The sequence below is a fragment of the Notolepis coatsorum genome (assembly GCF_963971535.1).
Source record: "Notolepis coatsorum genome assembly, chromosome: 5".
Lineage (NCBI taxonomy): Eukaryota > Metazoa > Chordata > Actinopteri > Aulopiformes > Paralepididae > Notolepis > Notolepis coatsorum.
In genome coordinates, this window is record NC_140169.1 from 116,620,963 (window position 1) to 116,642,564 (window position 21,602).

Consider the following 21,602-nt stretch of genomic DNA (forward strand, 5'->3'; position numbering starts at 1 on the left):
GAACTCGTACCCACCTCCCTAGTCCCCCCCTGCCTGGACAGACAATAAAACCCCCGTGTGTTCTGCGCTAACGACACCGGCACCTGCTCTCCCGCCCATACCACCCCTGGATCATACTTGGCGTCTACCCCCAACCCCAGGCCCTCGGCTGGCCGAAGCATGGTGGAGACCACTGCCCGTTCCAACCCGGCCTCCGCTTTCTGAGAGAGTCGTACAACCTGATCTTGCATGGTAGAGGAGTTGAACGGGACAGCCATCTGTGGCACCCCTGTATGCTGAGATAAGGGTATCTGCATACAGACATAACATTCCTTGACGTTCACTGTGTCAGCCACTTGATGTGCCCACTGGAGGGCGCTGTTGTGCAACACTGGTTCCCCCAGTGCCACCAACACCACCAATAGACTCCCAAGGAAAACCCTCATGTTAACTCCCTGTAGTTGACGTGTAGAACGACCTCACCTCTCTAAATGGAAAACCCTGTCTCGTCCCCCCCCCCCCCGTTTTGTGGAAAGACCGGATAGCTCTATGTACCTCCTCACTCTAGAGCCTAACTGCACTCTCACGGTCTGGACCTTGATTGTCACTAAAGGGTTTATCAATCAACACACACGACACTCCACATGGTCGTTGACTCTGGTTATCTTCCCGTTCGATCTTCGGATGATCCCTGGATTGTCTCTGGATCGTGCCCTCCTGTGCCCCCCCCCCCCCCGGTCGCCGCCGTCTTCCACTTGGCCCAACCCGTCCACAGTCCGTAGGTCTCCGGACTCGTCTCCTCCAATGGTCTCGGCCCCGCACGTCCACGGTCCGTAGGTCTGCCTGGACTCGTCTTCTTCAATGGTCCTGTGGACACAGAATGGAGGAACAGGGAGTCTCTTTCCGATGGGGAAAATCTGGAATTCTCACTCCCCCCCCCCCCCCCCCCCCGTCTCCGAGACCGTCTGATTGTCACATTGATCTTATATGGGTTTTAACTAATCATTTTTTTTTTTCTTTTTTTTTTTTTTTTTAATCACCCAAACACTAATAATATAGGTTTCAAATAATCACCCAAACACTAATAATATAGGTTTCTTAACTAATCATCAAAACATTTTTTTTTTTTTTTTTTTTTTTTATAATAAAATTAATAAGAAAAAAAATCAGAAAATCACACCAAACAATAATCACACCAAACACACCATCATTCTACACTCCCCACTCTTTCCCCCTCCCCTCCTTTTTCTCAACACCTTTACCTGTCCTACCTCGGGGTCACCCCCGTCTTTCCCGGCGTGACACGACTGCAGCTCCCGATACCCACTCCGCGCAACTCTATCTTCGTCCCACGGTTGACCCCCAGCGCGCGCCAGTTCTTTCTGGTGACCGTGTCTTCTCCTAACCACGCCCTCTATTGAGGTGTTGAAAAAAAGGGGGGACCCAACCCCCTGACTCCACCCCTCCCATCTCCTAAAACTACATGTCGATGGTCGGTGTGTCGACTAGCTTACAATGACTCGCATGGATCCAATTGGGCCTCCCCGCCACCTTCACCGCACTATCGGTGATCAACAGAATCTGATACGGCCCCTCCCATTTAGCCTCCAACGGCCGACGCTCCACCCTTTGCACCATGACGAACTGACCCGGGACCAGTGCGTGTCCCCCCACCGGAACCGGTTCCCATGCAGCCCGGACCTGACGATAAGCTATCCCCACCGCTTCGCTCAGTTTCTCACAATACAGGATGAGTGCGTCACTCGCAAGATGAATGTCTGCTTTTCGCAAATCAATCGCCCCTGGAAGAGACATCGGCCTCCCACAGATGACCTCGAACGGGCTCAGGCCCGTCTCCTTGTTGTGGGTTGCCCGTATTGACCCCAGGACCAGATTCAACGCATCTGGCCAGGGGACCCCCTCTTGGTGATACTTGGTCAACCTCTCTTTAATCACACGGTTCATTCGTTCGACCTGTCCACTACTCTGCGGGCGATAGGCTGTGTGAAACTTCCACGTGATGCCCAGCATCCTGCACACCTCCGCACACACCTCCGCGGTGAAGGTCGTTCCCCGATCCGAATCGATTTGGACTGGGAGACCCCAACGCGGAATGATATGCTGAGTCAACACCTTCGCCACATGTTTTGCTGTTCCCCGCGCCGTCGGGAATGCCTCCACGTACCGGGAAAACCGATCAACAATCACCAGGACCTCTCTCAGGCCCCGACAGAGAGGCAACGTGATGTAGTCCATCTGCAGCCATCTGAAAGGCCCAGGAGGGGCCGGCGTTGTCAAACATGGCACCCTCACCCGTGCCCCCGGGTTGACCTTCATGCACGGTGAACAGTGACTGACCACATGCGCTGCTTCCCTGCGGAATTTAGGACTCCACCACACCCGATTGAAACGCTGAAGCACCTGTTCCGCCCCGACATGTCCAAACGAATGGATCTGGGTAGCTAAATAGGGGAGCAACCGCTCTGGCGCCACCATCCGGAGACCGTGACGCCACACCCCATCCGGGTGTAGTTTAGCCCCCTCCTCCATCCACGTCCACACCTCTTCCCGACTGCTCTCGGCCTGCATGGCCGTCACATCTTTGATTGTGTCCACGCAGTAGTCTCCTGCCTTCAACACCGCTACCACCAGCCCGGGCGGCAACGCCCCTCGTGCCGCCTTCTTGGCTGCCTCATCAGCCAACATGTTCCCCCGGCCCTCAGGAGTCTCCTCTGGCGAATGCCCCGGTATCTTGAGCACAACGACCTCTCTAGGAAGCCGGACTGCCTCAATCAACTGTTTCACCACCTCCCCATTCCTGATGGGGGTCCCCACTGCGGAGAGAAAACCTCGTTGTTTCCACAACTCCGCAAAATCATTGACCACCCCATGTGCATACCGAGAGTCAACATGGATGTTTGCCGTTCGACCCCTTGCATACTTGCAGGCCTCCACCAGAGCATGGAGCTCCGCCTGTTGGGCCGAGGTACCGGCGGGCAACCCACCCGAAGCCACAACCTCAAACTCACTGGTGACCGCCCACCCTGCTTTACGAACACCCTCCTCCACCATTGAGGACCCATCGGTGAACAAGATTAACTCTGGATTTTCCAGAGGAGTACTCCGTCTCTGTTCCGCCTGCTCCATGGCCTCAACCACCCCGTGGCAATCATGTTCCCCCTCTCCCTCCTGTTCGGCGGGGACCAACATGGTCGCAGGATTTGTTATCGTCGCTCTCTCGATCACCACCCCCGGGGCCTCTAGCACCGCTAGCCATTTTCCCCACCGGGCAGCTGTGACTTGGGAGGCCCGGTTCATGGTCAACAACGTGTGCACCGCGTGTGGACACTTCACCACTATGGTCTGATCCAGCACCAACATCAACACTGTCTGCACTGCCAGGAATACCGCCTGTACCGCTCGGAAACAGGGGCCGAAACCCTGTGCCACGGGGTCTAGACAAGCGGAGTAATAACCCACCGGTCTTTGGCGGCCACCATGCTCCTGGGTCAACACAGCCGTCATGTACCCATCCTTCTCTGCCACGTACAAAACATAGGGTCTACCCGCGTCTGGGAGCCCCAAGGCCGGAGCCCTAACCAAAGCCCCTTTTAGGGCCTCAAACGCGGCTCTCTGTTCCTCGTTGAGTTCAACCCTCTCCCTGGGCCCCGGGCTTCCTTTCAACATCTCCGTGAGGGGCTTTGCGATCGTCGTATAACTATCCACCCATGCCCTGTTGTAGTTACACATTCCCAAGAAGGACCGCAAATCCCGAACCGTTTTGGGGACCGGCGTCTCCCGGATGGCCTTGGTGCGGTCTTGGGTGATCTCCCTCGTTCCCTGAGAGATCCTCTGACCCAGGTAGATCACCTGTTCCTGCATGATCTGGGCCTTAGAGAAACTCGCCTTATGACCTCGTGCCCGCAAATGGTCCAAGAGTACTCGGAGGTCCCTCTCATGCTCTGCCTCACTGGTACTAGCCAGCAAAATGTCGTCCACATAATGGACATAGGCGGACGTGATGGTCGGCGTCTCCAATAGGTGGCGCCGCAATGCCTGATGGTACACCGTAGGAGAGTTGTGGAGACCCATTGGTGTCCGGAGGAACTGGTACTGCTCTCCCTCGATGGTGAAAGCGAACCACGGTTGAACCTCCTTCGCCAGTGGCACACTATAGAAACCCTGTGTCATGTCAATCACTGAAAACCAACAGTGTTCTGGTTTCAAGGTCCCAAAGATTGTGGACATATCTGCCACCAATGGTGTCAACTTGTCGACGCTCTCGTTGGCCACTCGAAAATCCACAGTCAAACGCCACTCCCCTGTCGGCTTTAATACCGGCCAGGCAGGGCTGTTAGACGCGCTGGGGGCCTTCTTGATGACCCCCCGCTCCTCAAAGATTTTTAGAAGCGGCCGTATCCCATTGAGAGCCTCCACGCTCAGAGGATATTGTCTGGTACATGGCGGTGGTTTTCCCGTGAACCTCACAGGTTCCATGTCCAACAACCCACAGTCGTTTTTGTCCGCGGCCCATATTGCATGTTCTGCAACCTCCGCCTTCACCAGGCGTCTCAAACGCCAAATCATCTTTCCCCCTTGGAACTCGATGGAAGAGTCCAAGGCCATCAACACGTCCAACCCCAACAGCGGCTGGCACACCGGCCCCACCCACACCCGTGTGTGCAGGGTTTTGGGACCCACCTGCAAGGAGAACAGATTGGTCTGTCTCAAATAGATTCCCCCCCCCTCAGCTCCTCCTGCGCGCATCACAGTATCACTCAAAGACACCCCGGTACCAACCATGTCGGAACCCGGGACCGCTGTCAATTCCGCCCCGGTGTCTATTAAAAAGTCAATGTCCTTTTGTCCATTCATTGCTATGGTAACGTACAGGCCATCTCCCCGTTGGGTGACTGCAGCCTGAAGTGCGCGGAGCTGGGGAGGGATACTCAAAAATGGCCCGCCGCTGGTGGCGGTGGCGGTGTCTGAGTCGAAGCCCCCAGCAACACGTCTCGATCCGCCAGGGGGAGGGACATCAACCTCTGAAAATCCTGTAAATCCCGGAGGGTCAGGCCGGTCCCCAGAGGGAGGGACGTGGCCCCCGTGACCACGGCTGGCTGTGCCCTGGCTATTGCGGGTGGTCCTCGGGATCTAGGGCGGCGGCCCACGTCACACTCGCGTGCTAAATGGCCCATCCTCCCACAGTTGTAGCACGACCCCCACTCCCAGCGGGACCCCTCTGGGCTCGCCCTCCCACGCCCCGGCCAACCCTCAAAACCCCTCTCCCAACTGGGCCCCTCTGGGCCCACCCCCCGTGGCCCCACCCGACCGTCCGGACAGGTGGCGGCATCCGGATTTCCGGTCAACACTCGAACCTTGGGCTCTGCAGCATCCTTCATGATCTGCAGATCTCTGTCTAACCTACACAGTGACTCCACTATGGCTCCATAGCCTGCCCGCCCCCAGGTGGGAGTGGACATGATTAAACCGTTTTGCAGCCGAGGTGCCACGGCTGCCACAAACGTTTGAGTCAACACTGGGCACTGTTTCTCCCCGATATTAGCTTCTGTAATATCATCTATGCCACTAAACCTCACAAAAGCGACCCTGAATCTGTCTTCGAACTCAATGAAAGACTCGGCCTCTCCTTGGCGACAGGCCAAGATCTGGGTCCAGTCCGCATTGACCCGGGAGAGTTTAGCTATCCATTCCCTGACTGCATCCCAACCTGCGTTGAGGTCCTGCCCCTCCTCTCCCAGTGCCTCGTTGATAACCCCGGTCAGATCCTGTCTCTCTCTTGTGGAGAGACGATGACTGAGAATGGCCAGGGCATCCCATGGGTGAAGGGAGTAAATCCCTCTTAATTTATTCAATTCATCCCATGCCCCCAGGCCAGCGGTGCGGGGATGACGCACCTTCTCACACCACCTCTCAATATATTCTGGTTTGGCCGGAACATAAGAGGTGTGCACTACTCGCTCTCCAGCTACAGTCTTGGGCCGATGTATCTTTAAAGGCCGCAAACTTTTGGGGTGTGAAGTGGAAGGTCCCTCTCCTTCCTCTGATTCACCACTACTATCCTCAAAGATATCCACGCCCCCAGAGGGAGCCAGATCTCTCCCCTGCCTCCCACCAGCCCCCTGCACCAACCCGCGTTCACCACTGGAGGGAGCCGGAGATCCACCCATTGCCCCTCTTTCACCCGGCTCTACCGTCTGGGGAGGCACGCTTGTCCTCCCAGCCCCATTCTTGTGGTGACGAATGGTTTCCGCCTGTCTCTCAACCTCCTGCTGTAATCTCAGCAGATTCCCAGCCTGCGTTTGTCTGATGTCATCCAGGGCGCGAACCTTCTGCTTCTCAGATTTCAAGAGACGATCTGCTTCAAGACGCGCGACCTCAACCATATTGCGTCGCGCCTGGCCCAAAATCACAATGGCCCATATCAATTTATCCTGAGCCTCCGAGAGACGAGTGAATTTTCCCCAGGCCTTCCTAATGTCGTTTAATTTCCAATTTCCTCTCTCATCTGGCACTACCTGGTATTTGGACACGATCGTCCCCACCACTGTTTCCAAAGCCATTTTCTCATGAATATATTTGGTCACACTCTCTTTGATGGCCTGTATCGACACATCCGGGGGAGCTACCCCCCCTTTCTCTCGCGTAGTTTTTTGTTTTTGGTCTTGCATGACTTCACAAGTGCGATCCAAAACTATGTCTAGAGTGGGAAATAAAATTAAAAGAAGAATACTCTTATCCAAAAAAAGAAAACCACACTGCACCAGCAAAAACCGCAGTTGCCGATGACTTATTAGAAAAACTCTTACATACAACAGAGCTGTCCGTCGCCCTATACCCTACGGGGCTGTCTCCGTCGCCCTGGAGCTGTACGTTGCTCTATACCCTACGGGGCTGTCCGTCGCCCTGGAGCTGTCACGTCGCTCTATACCCTACGGGGCTGTCTACCGTCGCCCTGGAGCTGTCACCGTCGCTCTATACCCTACGGGGCTGTCTACCGTCGCCCTGGAGCTGTCCACGTCGCTCTATACTACACACGGGGCTGTCTACGTCGCCTCCCGTCTCGTTAAACTCAACCAAAAATAACAAGGAAAACCTCTGTCTTCACAAACTTCAACATTCATCAAGTCTTATGATCACAATGGGTTATTTATTTTACGTGTGCTTGTTCACAATGCTTATCTTTGTGTTGGCATGTGAGATTAAGCCCATAAATCAGCTTACGTTTAGAATTCTGGCTTCCTCCCACGCAGCAACATCCGGCTCACGGCTCCAAGTTTGTTAGATGTTCCGATAATCCCAGTGAGTGATGGATAGACGATAGTGTCCTGCGTTGTGTACTTTTTTAATGATCCCTCTGGTGTGCTCACGGAAACATCTGATAATCCCAGGCAGAATGAACACCTCACACGATTCAGTCGACAATCATCAAGGAGAACTTTATTCAACCAGACAGGGTAGTTTTACAGGAATAAAGTGGTCTTCCTTGACATACGCAGCTTGTGATAAGGTCCAGTGATTTAAAGTTCATTTGATAAAGTCCGTTAATAAAAGTCCAATTGATCAGCTCCTCATAATCCTCTCTCTCTCTCTCTGTTATTTCTCAACTGAAGATGAATCACCCCCCCCCCCCCACCTCCTCCTGCTCCATCCTTATCTTAGGAATGCTGTTGTGACTGCTAGGCACCGGGTCGCCTAGCGACCTGCTCCAGTCTTGCCCTACTTACACTATCTGAAGAGAGGGGTCACACCTCTTCTCTGCCATGCAGAGAGTAACTGTTTTGCTCATCAACATTAATTCATATTATAATCACAGACGAATCACCACAATTCTTCACTGTCACATTTGATACCTGTAGAGATCTGTATACTTATACTATGGGTACAAATACCCATACTCATACTCTATACTCATATATCCATACTGTTGGATTTCAGGTCCTCAGCCAGTAATCACCTCGTCACCTGTGGTTCCGTGAAGGTTCTGCGTTGTGTTTATCTCTTGGTGATCGTACTGACTGATACCCTCTCTCCCTCCCCGGTGATACATTCGTCTCAAAAGAATTAACGACACACTGATACCGACATATTAACACATTGGTTGCCAACAACGAGATTTCTCGTTATTGGCCGCCATTCGTTGGTTGCCAATAACGAGATTTCTCGTTATTTAATCATTATTTCTTTTATTAGTGATATCCATTCATTTCTCATCCGTCCAGTCTGACGTTATCATTGGGAATGGCTCTGAGCTCGAAAAGGGCAAATACCGCCCCCTATCATCTCCCGGATGGTAATGCACATCATTGGATTGGATTGAGTGAAAAAGTGCATCAGAGAAAAACTCCGGTCCAGGGTTTCCCCATCTCTGGCAAGCAGTGTCTGTTACCAGATTCACTGGCGAGGCTCGGAGCAGCTTTCGATTATGCGTTTTGGACTATAACGTAGGGCTGTCGCGATAACCGCATCACCGCAATCCCGCGGTGTGTCAAGTGACCCGCGGGATGTAGAACAGACAACCGCGAGATCCGCGGTAAAATAAAAGGGGCGTCATCATTTTTAACTTAATTTAATGACGAGGCGTCCGTTTTCCAGTAGCATGAGCTAACTTCACGTTTCCATACAGTTTACAACTCACAGATGAAATCAGGATTTATTTTCATATCCCGGACTCGAGCCCCCAATGTATACCTTTTCCTGTATTAATCTGAACCACAGTAGAGTACAGGGGAGCGTTCTCCCAACACTCCCGGGCCGAAGTGCTGGTCATGTAGCTTGCTCAATGTTATGCTAACGTTACACGCAAATCAAGTGCTGCCTCTGTCTACCGTCCCCGCTACACTCTGACTACATGAACGTTTCCCTAACCCCTACTCTCACTTCGTTAACGTTATCATAGATATTATGATCTGTAATGTCAACTGGATATTAATGTTAGCTTTGTTTTCAATTCATAACATTAGCTATATGCTAGCTAGCCTATCTATAACGTTAGCTATTGGCTAGTTTCCCCCAATGATGAACAATGACATGAGTTGTGATATTTAACTAGCTATGTATGTGCATTCACATTCACTAACGTTAAAATAGTGTTATAATAACGTTAAATGTTCGCTCAAATAACGTTAGTTTTAAGTTGGAGAAGGGATGTGTGACTGACTATTGGCTGCTTTCGTAGACCAGACCTACAGCATATATTCCACAACGCATCACTCTTAAAGGAGAAGGCAAATCTACTGTTATCACATTTCAGAACGTTGAGGGACAAATGGATAGATTATCAAACATGTTTAAAATAGTTTCGGGACTCCTACGACCTTAGAATTGTTGTCTAATCACGATCGCGGGTAAACTCATGTCTTAATAATAAAAAAATTCGTGCGTGCGTGTGGCGTTAGGCGCTGAGCGCGGCACGAATAAATGATTTTTCAGCCCGCTTTTGTATCGTGCATAAGAACACAAATACTCTCGATAATCTAGCATTTATTTGAAAACGATTCATAAATCAGCCAGAAAATGACAACGTGTTTTGTGTATTCCAGTAAATAGCTATTATCGCGGATTTCTCTGGAATTACTAGAACTCCAAAACTATACTCGTATTCAAAACGGTATAAAACGGAAATGTACTGATGAAAAAACAATCCGTTTCGTACATGTTGACTGCAAGCAAGTCATTGATAAGCGACGGGTGTATTAGACACATATGCCATAATTTAAGATATAGTTTAATCGCTCGCAAAATGTGCTCGTCCTCCCATTGATTAACGTGCTGGAATCCAAGCGATAAATCGTCATATCCGGCTGGCAACCAATGTGTTAAGATACCTCTCCTGAACTGTCTGCCCACCACCACAGAGATAGTGGGATCGAATCCAGCTGTGGTGCTTCCGGGTTGGCCGACCGTCCATACTAACACAATTGGCAGTGTTAGAGGGTGGGAAACCCGGCGAGGGTGGGTCCTGGTCGTTGTAAAACAGCGACTCCTACAGATCGGTCGGGGCGCCTGCACAGCAAGGTCGGATCCTGGGGGAGGTAGTGTCCTTCACACGTTACACTCCTCCAGTGAGAGTCCGCGCTGCCAGGTGAAAAGAAGTGGGGATTGGCTACACATGTGTCGGAGGAAGCATGTGATATTCTCCGCCCTCCCAGACCGACGGTAGCGGGCAGAGCACGCAACGACCAGGTAGGGGATTGGGAATTGGCATAACGACTAACATTGGGATGGGAGAAAAACGGAAAAAGAAAGAAGAAAAAGAAAAAAAAAGATACCTGTCCTGGATGTTGACGTTTATTTTCATAAACATACTCTGTACAAGATGGAAACCGTTCTGAAAAGTCTTTGACTGCTATTGAATTCATCATTCTAATGATTTCTCTCTTTCTATCAGCCCAGTGGTTGTCGCGACTTAGTGTTATCCAAAAGCCTTCCCTGTTAGCCGAAGCTAGCTCGTGGCAACCGGAGGGTGCTTCCCTTCCCCCACCCTCCAGCTCCTGAGGTCTCTCGGTCTACGTGTCTACGCTTCGTTTCTTAGTCTGAGTCTAACCAGAAGAACTCACCGCTAAAACATTTACATTACATTTACATTTAGCTGACGCTTTTATCCAAAGCGATTTACAAGTCTTTAAAGACTTAAAACGTCTTTCACCTAGCAACCGGTGGTCATCCCCGTAGCCACGCCCCTTCTCTCGTTACTAACACTGTTGGTCGACCGCGTTCGACACGGTCGACCATTCCACCCTGGTCGATCGTCTAGAACACAGGCTAGGTATTGGGGGGTCTGCCCTAAACTGGTTTGCATCCTACTTGAGCGGCCGCACCTTTTCGGTCAGTTTGGGTGGACACTCCTCCCCCACAGCTAGCCTACCGTATGGGGTCCCCCAAGGTTCCATCCTGGCCCCCATACTCTTCTCCATCTACATGCTCCCCCTGGCCGAAATCATCCAGAAACACAACATTTCATATCACTTTTATGCCGATGACTCCCAAATCTACCTTCCCCTCAACCCCTCTGACACAGCTAACCTAGACTCTCTTAAAAACTGTCTTAGGGACATAAAAAGCTGGATGGCCCTCAACTTCCTACAGCTAAATGAAAATAAAACAGAGATCATTTTGTTTGGCCCCCCCTTTTCCACCAAAACACTCTCCAACAGCCTAAGACAACTCTCCAACCACCTCAAACCCCACGTCAAGAGCCTGGGTGTAATCTTTGACCCAGAGCTCAAATTCGACCGGCAGGTAAATGTAGTCAAGTCATGCTTCTTCCAACTCCGCAACATCAGTAAAATAAAAACAATCCTTTCACCCGTCGACCTGGAAACAGTAGTCAATGCATTCATCACATCACGCCTTGACTACTGCAATGCCCTCTACACCGGCATCAGTCAGGCAGCCATGTCCTGCCTCAAAATGGTCCAGCACTCTGCAGCTAGGTTCCTTACCGGCACCAAAAAGAGAGCACATCACACCAGTCCTAGCCTCCCTACACTGGCTCCCAGTCCCACTTAGAATAGATTTCAAAATCCTCCTCCTCACCTTCAAGGCTCTATCGGGTGCAGCACCCCTATACATCACCGAGCTCATCACCCCCTACGCAGCACCCAGGTCACTAAGATCCTCCAACCAGGCTCGGCTGGTCCCCCCCCGCACCAGACTAAAAAAGAGAGGTGATCGCTCCTTCAAGGCCGTAGCCCCCAAACTATGGAACCAGCTTCCCCTGGAGATTCGATCTGCCCCTACGCTGGAGACATTTAAGGCCCGTTTAAAAACCCACTTTTATTCCCTAGCCTTCGATTAATCCTGATTCTCCCACACCCTAACCCACACACTCTCATGCAATTTTATCCTGCCCCATCCCTCTTGTATCTCTTCTTGTGCTCCTCTGTCCCTGGTGTGCTATACTGTACTTTGTGCTCCCCTATCCGCTTGTCCTATTTTTTGAATGTACTGTCCTGTCCTGTTGTGCCTTTTTGTATTTGTGTATTTTATAGGACATTGATTTTATGCTTTGACTGTACTGTACAGCACTTTGGTTGGCTCTCGAGCTTTTAAATGTGCTCTATAAATAAATTACTTGACTTGACTTGACTAAGTGACACGATACCATGGCAACGGCTCTTGTCACCTACTGACCCACTCTAACGCCCTTTCTATCTCTTCCCCATAGCTCTCTCTCTGTCCAAATCTTCCCCACCAGCGGCTATCAGTTGTTGGTGTTAACAACTCGGCTGACGACCTTGGCACCCACACACCCTGCTCTGTGGCTTTGTCTGTCTGTGGCTCCCCAGTCTAACTTGAAAACACACACGAATGAAAGCTGCTGTTCCTCTATAGATCCGTCAGAGTAGATTCTGTCATCTACAGATATTTACATTATGTACACATTGAAAAACAAGTGGATCTCACAATACACACATACATATCCTATCATATGTTATATTTTTCTTTGTGTATTTCCTTTTTACTGTATATATTTCTTATAATCTTTATATCTATCTTCTATATCTTATAGTTATCTTTTTTGTTATCCCTTGCTGTACTGTTCTGTTGCAGCAACATATTCCACCCACAGGGATAATAAAGACCTTCTTATCATAAGTTACAGTCTTTAGCAGTTTGAATTGAACAAAAGACTTGTTGGTTTTGAAGAGGGCCACGGGCCTGGTAAATCAACGGGATGTATCCTGTTTCATGGGCGTCTCTGACGGAGTCTGCCCCTAGCACACAACAGCAAATTGGCTGAACAGCCCCAGGGCTGAATGCAACATGTTTTATGCTCCTTTTGCTTTCTCTCAGTGTGTCCTCACTCCTCACCCAGTCCAAACATTCCCTTGAAGTACAGCATGGAACCATGAAACGAGGGAGAACATGTATCTTAGGCTACATTGCTATTGTACATGATTGTTTTATTGATTGATTGATTGAAAATGTTATTAACAGATTGCAGAATGGGTACAATACAGTATGGCTCAATACACACAATTGTTAAAGGTCCTGTGTCTTATAAATGGCCTTTACCAGTGTTTAGCATTGTTTCCTAGCAATGGGGGATTATATCAATGTGGTCTGTGTCTCTAATTATCATATTGACTCATCAGTCTAGTCTCGAGTTCACGAGATCTTCCCTCACTTAACTAAGCCATTCTGATTTGACTGTTTTGCTGATGTGAATAAGGCACTGGTTGTAGTCACCGCCCACAATTCGCTCAACAACAGAGCAGTGGAATTACTTCCTCAAACAGAGGGTGCCGACAGACAGCAGAGAACGAGCAAGCGAGAGAGGGAGAGAGAGAGATAGAGAGGGAGAGAGAGAGATAGAGAGAGAGAGAGGGACCGCGGTGCAGAAGTGTGTGTAAATGTGTGTGCGCCGCGGGGATGGGTCTTCCCCCCGCAGTCGGGAGCACTCCATATCACTGTCAAAAGAGGGAGAGAGAGAGATAGAGAGAGAGAGAGGGACGGCGGCGCAGGTCCCTGTGTAAATGTGTGTGCGCCGCGGGGATGGGTATTCTCCCCGCAGTCGGGAGCACTCCATATCACTGTCAAATATATCTTTGCCCACGCGCACTCCCGTATTCCGATCCATGCAATAATATTCACAGAGGTATATATTGTCATTTGAAACAAGTTACCAATGCATTGTCCCGTGGGATTATGCCCCCCGCAGTGAAATTAATTAGTATCCCCCACAATCTCTCTATCTCTCTCTCTGTCTGCCAGTCGCAGACTGTGTGGGTGACTGTCACTCAAAGCGCTTATGGGCGGAGCCCAGCACAAACAGCTTGAAATCTTGAGGTCGAAAATGTTTGCTTTTGAGTACTTGGTTAAAAATATAAAACAATGAATCTTTTTGAAAAAAACTTTGCAGATGTGTTCCATAGACTCAGGAATTGTGTAAAGTTGCCCAAATAGTGAAAGGAATAACAATGCATGTCCCCTTTAAAAACACATTCAGGGCCATTGGGGCCCGTCTAATCCCACTCTATGAGGCCAGCTTTTCATTACAAGTTTTCACTGTGCGTGAGGTTGTTTGTAGAGCTAAATCTATATTTTATATTATTGCTATGTGTCCATTGTCATTGTCAATTGACAGTATAAACCTTCCCTGCCATAAAGAAATAATTTCTTCATCAATACGTTCCCATTTTATAGCGTTGTGAATATGAACTATATACCGCAATGTTCTGGGGTAATTCCTGCAAAGCTAGTTATAGGGCACTAAGCTAATAACGTTAAATCGATTGGCGTTTCAGCCCTACACAAGCTAGAGTTAAAAATCAAAATGCATATGATCGGTATCATGGTCCACCATGAATGCATAAAAGGGGGGGGGGGAGCGGGGGAAGTCGTTTCTGATTATTGATTACCAATAACGGCATTCGTTATTGCAACATCATACGCTGACCGGGTGGATGGCTATGAGAACAAGGCCCGATCAGACTGAAATTGACGTCAAATCGCTCTTACCTGTGGCCGGTTGGATTCCAAAAAGAATTTCCCAGTTATTTGATCGCCATCTGGTAGATCGATATGTCCATTGGCTGATGCTATATTCCTTTACTGCATACTGAATTCGGCGTCGCAAAAAGTATTCCAGGCGATCTTGTAAAGCCATAGCTTCAGGCTAACAGAAAAGCTAACCCAGAATGAAAAAAAAAATACACCCGGTCTGCAACAGGGGAAACTGCATTATCGAGACAGCGCCAATACCAGAATCTGGCCGGTACTGCACTTTCGGAGTCCCGATATGCCGTTTCCAGCCAAAATACAGCTCTGTGACATTGAGTAGGATATTAAAATGGAATAAAAGCAAAACCGAGTGGTTACACGTATATATACGTGGTTGGCCTTTTTAAGGATGACGCCCAATCACGTATTTATACGTGGTTGGCCAGGAATGTGTTAAGGGGATGCAGACCAGAGAAAGACTTTCATCTTGTTTACATCAGGGTCCCCCATTCCCACATTTGCAAGTTCCTGCCATATTTATCACCACAATACAAAAGGATTAACAATCCATCTGTGCACAGAATAGTTTATTGTATGTTCTAGCAGCAGGCTTTGTATGGCAGCAGGTTTTGTGAGCAAAGCCAGTAGAACTGTGTACATCCATCCTATTCAATTACCATGCTAGCGGCCCTCTTCATGGTAACGATGCAGGCCATTAGATAATTATCGAGTGATCTAGCGTGGAGAGACAGCTCGCAAGCATGAATTGGTGCAGGTCAAAGCAAAATGGATTGGAATCGACGTAAAAATCCATAGCCAACTACATAAAAATCCATACTCAATATGGGCCTTTGTCCACCTCCCAGCTTGAGGTGTAGTTACTGGCGATGGTGAATACATGCTATCTGTGTTCATGCAAAGGATGAAAATGAGGAACACTTGACTTTGCTGTTATTGTACACGGTTGTGTCCTTGGCATGATGGCACAGTAGCACTGCTGCCTCAAACAATAACAGCCAAGTCAACATGCTGTACCTTCATTCAGTAATGGAAAGCTATTAACCTGTTAACACTTTGATTGCCAGCAGGGGGTGCGCTATTTATCGCTTGAGTGCCAGCGCTTTAGTCAATGAGAGGACGGGGATATTTGCGAACGCATAAACTATATCTTAAATTATGGCTATGTGTCTAATACAACCGTCGCTTATCAATGACTTGCTTGCAGTCAAAATGTACGAAACGGATTGTTTTTTCATCAGTACACTTCCGTTTTATACCGTTTTGAATACGAGTATAGTTTTGAAGATTTCTAGTGATTCCAGAAAAATCCGCGATAATAGCTCTTTAGTGGAATACACAAAACACGTTGTCATTTTTCGGCCTATTTATGAATCGTTTTCAAATAAACGCTAGATTATCGATAGTATATGTGTACTTATGCACGCTAGAGAAGCGGGCTGAAAAATCGATTATCCATGACCTGGTCAGCGCTAACGTCATATACACACATACACACATAGGGGACACGTTGTGAACGCTGTGAAAAAAACATCTGATTACCCCAATACTGGTAAAATAGAGTCCTTACCTCACATCAGATGTTCTGCAAAAAGATTATTCCAATTCCTGATCGCCATTCCAAATATCGATCGCGTTTATTGATCCAACGTTAGACCTCAAAACAGATAATCCACGCTGCTTTCGGTTGCCTCAATGAATGCAATAGTCTCAGGTTACATGGCTCAGAAATAACTTAAAAGAAAATAATAATTTAAAACAACGAATAAAGTGTGCATGAAATAATAGGGGAAAGAAAAAGTCCTCTCTCTCTCTCTCACACACACACACTTTGAGTGAGAAACAAACATAGTATCAATGAGAGTATCGAACCTACCCTGGGTAAATAAAGGTAAAAAGAACGTTTTACAAAAACGTCTTTAACTCGTTAAAAACGCGATAACTTTGACAGCCTTAATTCAAATGCATTATAATTCAAATTGCATGTGTCAGGATTGCAGAATTCAGTACTGTATCTACAAATCCTTCTGTTTAATCATCTTCCCATTATTCATTTGCTTAGATTATTTTGTACACTTGATCTCAAGAAGGTGCTGAATGAGCTCAGTGAGCGAAATCTGATCACCCGCAATGTTAGCATGGTGTTATTCACTGTCAAAGATGCAAAGACAAATTATAATTGATATTCTCCTTTGTTTCATTACGATTTACTCAAGCATAGTAACAGAAACAATATTTCTGACAATTCCTTGAGGTCCGTAGATGTTCCTAGATACCAAGAACATGCAAATTGACCTTGTAGAAGTGGAGCAGTTTTCCATTTACTTGGGCATGTACTTTTAGGTGGATTTTCTGAAAATAGGGCCCTCAGCTTCAAGTACCTCGGAGCCCACATATCCGAGGACTTGAAATGGACCATACACATTAACAGTGTGGTGAAGAAGGCACGACAACGCCTCTACTTCCTCAGGCGCCTAAGGAAGTTCCAAGTCAGCCAGAAGATCCTTAAGAACTTCTACTCATGTACAATAGAGAGCATCTTGACCGGCAACATCACCTCCTGGTTTGGGAATAGCACTGCAAAAGACCAAAGCAGACTACAAAGAGTGACACGTTCAGCCGAACGCACAATCGGAGGGGGGCTCCCCACCCTCCAGAACATTTACTACAAGCGTTGCAAGGGGAAGGCTAAGAGAATTATTAAGGACTCGAGCCACCCGAACAACTGCCTCTTTGAACTGCTGCCGTCAGGCAAGCGATACAGGAGTCTCAAGGCGAGCACAGAAAGACTCAGAAGTAGCTTCTATCCCCAGGCCATCAGGCTGCTAAACGAACAATGAATGAACACTACACAACAACAACCACCAAACACACATAGCACACACATCCACACGCACACACTCACTTTAAACAAACACACTGCAGCACCCACTACACACACTTTATAGCACACACCCACTTTAAACAAACACACTGTAGCACCCACTCCCCACACTTTATATTTATGGATGAAGGATTGCACTACAACTCGTACACCTTACTGTAAATTGTACCTAAAATTGTACCTCATCCCATTTCTGCTTTGCACTAGATAGTACTGTACATTAGTACACTGCATAGTTGTGTATTGTATATTATATGGTAACTCAGAACATTGTACATATGTCTATACCGAACAACTGTGACCTCATTTTCTTCTTCTAAATTCATGCTATATTATGTTATTATGTTATTTGATACTATCTTGTCTAGCACAGTCTCTGGAGCGTAACAGTAAGAAGCATTTTGTATGAAAGTATTCTGTACTTCTGTATGACAACTATTAAAGAACTTGAACTTGAACTTGAACTTGAACACAGAACGTCGACTTTGTACTTTATATTGAATTCCTCCTGTTTAGTTGCAATCAGTCTAAAGTCATGCTGTGTCTCTCCTATACCTATAGGACTATGAGTTCCTGTACCAGTGTGGTGTCTGCTCCATCTTCGGCCCCGGCACCAGAATACCACAGGCGGCCGTGCAGGTTATCGACAACATCGAGAAGAGCTTGGAAAAGATCCGGCAGGCCATGTAAATACAGTATCTGTCAAAACCCCTTAGGGTGGCAGTCTGTTCCTGCTCCATCTTAGTGAGCTAAGTTTCAAATGAGAAGCCTGTGTTTTCTGTAAGAAACGGCCTCTGGAGGTCTTTGGTTCTAGTAGTGATCAATGCTCTTTTTCTCTGTTTTTATGAGATGTGTTCCATTACTAATACATTTCCTGATTGTTTGCATTTTCAAAATCTCACTTTAACCTCACAAAGAAATTAGCAGTCAATCTTCCAGCAAGTGGCACAATTTATGATTTTTCAAAACCTATTTTCTTTATCATTTGAAATAAGTGGCTTCTTATTACCACATGGTACTGTACATACATCTGTACATACATCTCTATTAGGGAAGCACTGGTGACTTAATTTTATTTTTATTTTACTGCCGACGATTCACACTCATAAAGTTTAAGTAGTGGACAGTACTGATCCTTTACTGAACCATATACAGTAGACTTAGCTTGATCATTAGCTTCAGGTCATTGGACAAAAATGACAGATTATGTGCAAAGTAAATCTGCATAACTTTTTGGTGAAGTGCCCGTTTAAGATATGGTCCATTTTCTCCATTAGAGAGATCTACCGGTAGCATCATTCCAAGTGCCAGAAATGTACAGTAGAAAATCAAGTGGATTTGCTTTGATTTCTGACATCTTGGTATGGCATTTTGGTAGGGGCAATTCTCGGATACCGATAGCCCGTTTCAGCCTGGTGTTGGCCTGATATTGGTGCACCCCTAGATCATGTATTTCATCATGAGGATTTGGGAAAGGATTATTTTTTTTTTTTAACTTTGGCCATTCCGCTGGCTCTTTTTTGCGTTTATCGCATTTTCTCTGGTCAAGAATGACCGACAGAAACAGGTTTGAATGGGTACAGATGGGGGGAAGACACTCTGAGAAAGATACGGCTGCAGTCCGGGAATCGAACTCGCTAACCCCAGATCCGTGACGAGCACGGTTGTCCCCGGCGCCGAAATAGCGCTCGAGGTACGCGGTGAGCTACTGGAGCTCCCCTTGGGAAAGGATTTAAGTAGAGCTTACCCGAATGCTTTGAAGTTTCAAAGCTTCAATTGCTGCCATGGTAATCGATTAAAAGAATATTTGTTACCACTTCTAAAATGTGCCCACATCAGCATAAGAAATAACTTATAGAACCAACAGTCATTTTGAAAATCAGTTCTTCTCAGACTAGAGCTTCCAGAAAACGTATCTACAGTTCTACACCATAGCTCTCATTTACCCTCATTGAAACTGTGCGTATGGGAAGAGTGAAGCTTTGCTGATAATTACTACTGAAGCTTCAAAGCCCAATGCACTGTGATGGAGAACAGCCCTAGAAGTAAGGAGGTGCAGTCGCTGCAATGTTGTGAAGCAGCTCAGGATCAACAGGATACCAGGGGTTTATGTAGACAGAACAGATACTACAGTAGATTGAACACATCAGGCACTATCTGGGTAGATAGGTAGGTACTAGGTATGTTTGAGTGCAACAGCTTTCAAATTGTATCTGTTGTTCTTGTTGTTGTGTATGATATTAATCTCACTGGGTGCCAGTGAGACTGATGTGCTGGGACTGATTTGCCGAGTGTACGCTACTACGCTGACACTCCCATCCCAGCTCTGGCAGATCAGAATCAGTGATGCATGGTGCCGTACCGTGGTACTGTATCAACACCATCTCATCAGAAAACGTAAATAAAGTACTAATCGACCACAGGAAAAAGGGTACATAATGTACGTTATGTTATAGCCATAAGTAATATATTTACGTATTGTCCAAAACAAATGCTACAACCAGGAGTTGAACCAACAATCATAGCAGTCGTGGGTGAGTGCTCTCACCACTATCTGACTATGATTATAGTTTGAGTTAAGGTTAGTGTTAATATTTAATGGTTATGGTTAAGACATCAAGTTAGGGTTAAGGTTAGGGTTCGATCCCTAGCAGGGAAACTTAACAGTTTTCTGAAAATGTAAAACAAAAAGATTTAATATGTAATATATGTTATTTTTTGTAAAACGTACACGTTACATTTTCGATACAATATGTGAATATATTACTTATTATGTACATTATGTACTTTTTTCCCTGTTGTCGACTTTATTTACATATTTTAAGTGAGATCGGGCTGCAAGTACATTACATCATGCCTACTTGAGACTTCTACAAGCCAGAGACTTTGCCTTCTGTAGTCTTGACTGGTTGTTTCATCTCTGTCCCTGTGCGCTCACTGAAAAGGTGGTCATAATTTAAAACCCTGAGATGAGTATATTTTTTCTACATGTGATGTTGTATGGTATAACTATTAAATAAGAAAGTGTGTAAAAATGTTGACTGTGGCTTGACTCCTTCTGCAATGTGTCCCTCTCTTATTTATGTAACCTTTTGTATGGATTTGATTAGATTCTACATTAGAGCGAGCAAGTCTGGCTTCCTAAAATAAAGGCCCAGTAAGGATAAAAACCCTCCCATAGAGGTTCTGATGAAGCAGGGCTTCAGAACAGGCTTTCAGAGCCGACCGTCATTAGACACCTGGTATTAGCAGATGCACTCCTCTCTTATGGATCTGTCTTTTTACATCAAGCTCTTCTCCAGATGAATGACTGATAGGGCATGAACACAACATTTGACCACATGGCTGGAATCATCACAAAGGCATGTTTTATGATGGGGTTCGGTAAATAGACATTACCTTTGTCAGCAGGTCCGCCAAAACCCAATCCACTCTTGCTCCGAAGTGTCTGAGTCTGCACAGGAACAATTTAAATAAATAACGTTAGTTGGCTCTGGCGGCGAATACCGCAGAGCGGAGAACAAATACAGTAACGTTACCTCCCCTGCAGGTTCTATACAACAAGAGGTGCAAATCCAGAGCCTGCAGAATAATGAAAGACCCTCACCACCCCAACAACAGCCTGTTCCAGCTGCTGAGGTCAGGCAGACACCTGCGAACCCCAGCTACTAGGACAGAGAGACTTCGGCTCAGCTTCTTCCCCCAGGCCATCAGAGCCTTGAACACTGAACTCTCCACACACAAACACACAAGAGCACACACGCTCGCACACTAGCAGCCACTTTAACATGAGCAAGCACACACTCATGCTGCACACGCCCACACTTATGGCCACTAAGGAAGGGTCACTTTAAAAATAGTATAGTAACAGTAACAGTGTATATGCACTACCAAAGGACCTAGCATGTCCTCCATGCTCTGTAAATAACTTATGTACAAATACCGATATGCCCTACTATGTTACCTGTTTATTGCACAATGTTGTTTTATTGGATTCTATTATATGTTGTTACTACTGTATTGCACATCGTTGCGGGCAAGACCACCCGCATTTCATTGTATACTTGTATGCCGTGACAAATAAAACTCTTGACTTGACTTGACTTGACTCTGCCGGTTTGAAAATACTAGAGTCCAACGTAGTCTGGTGAAAACGCACCTTATGGATCGTCACCGTTTGTCCTCTTCATAATAATCTCCAATAGTTCGCTCTATGCGATCGCCATTGCCGAACGTTAGTTGCCTCTGAAGTGCT

The 21,602-nt window shown here is 47.2% G+C and overlaps 1 protein-coding gene across 3 annotated transcripts in view; it reads left to right on the forward strand.

Annotated features, from left to right (window-relative positions):
• mmut (methylmalonyl CoA mutase) overlaps positions 1 to 20,371 on the forward strand; it is an 89,990-nt gene extending 69,619 nt beyond the window's left edge. For all 3 annotated transcript variants that reach the window (XM_084314966.1, XM_084314968.1, XM_084314967.1), the window contains exon 13: positions 17,909 to 20,371. In XM_084314966.1, coding sequence (XP_084171092.1) covers positions 17,909 to 18,037 — 129 coding nt within the window. In that variant the 3' untranslated portion in view covers positions 18,038 to 20,371. The remainder of the gene's footprint in view (positions 1 to 17,908) is intronic.
• Positions 20,372 to 21,602: the final 1,231 nt, after the last annotated feature.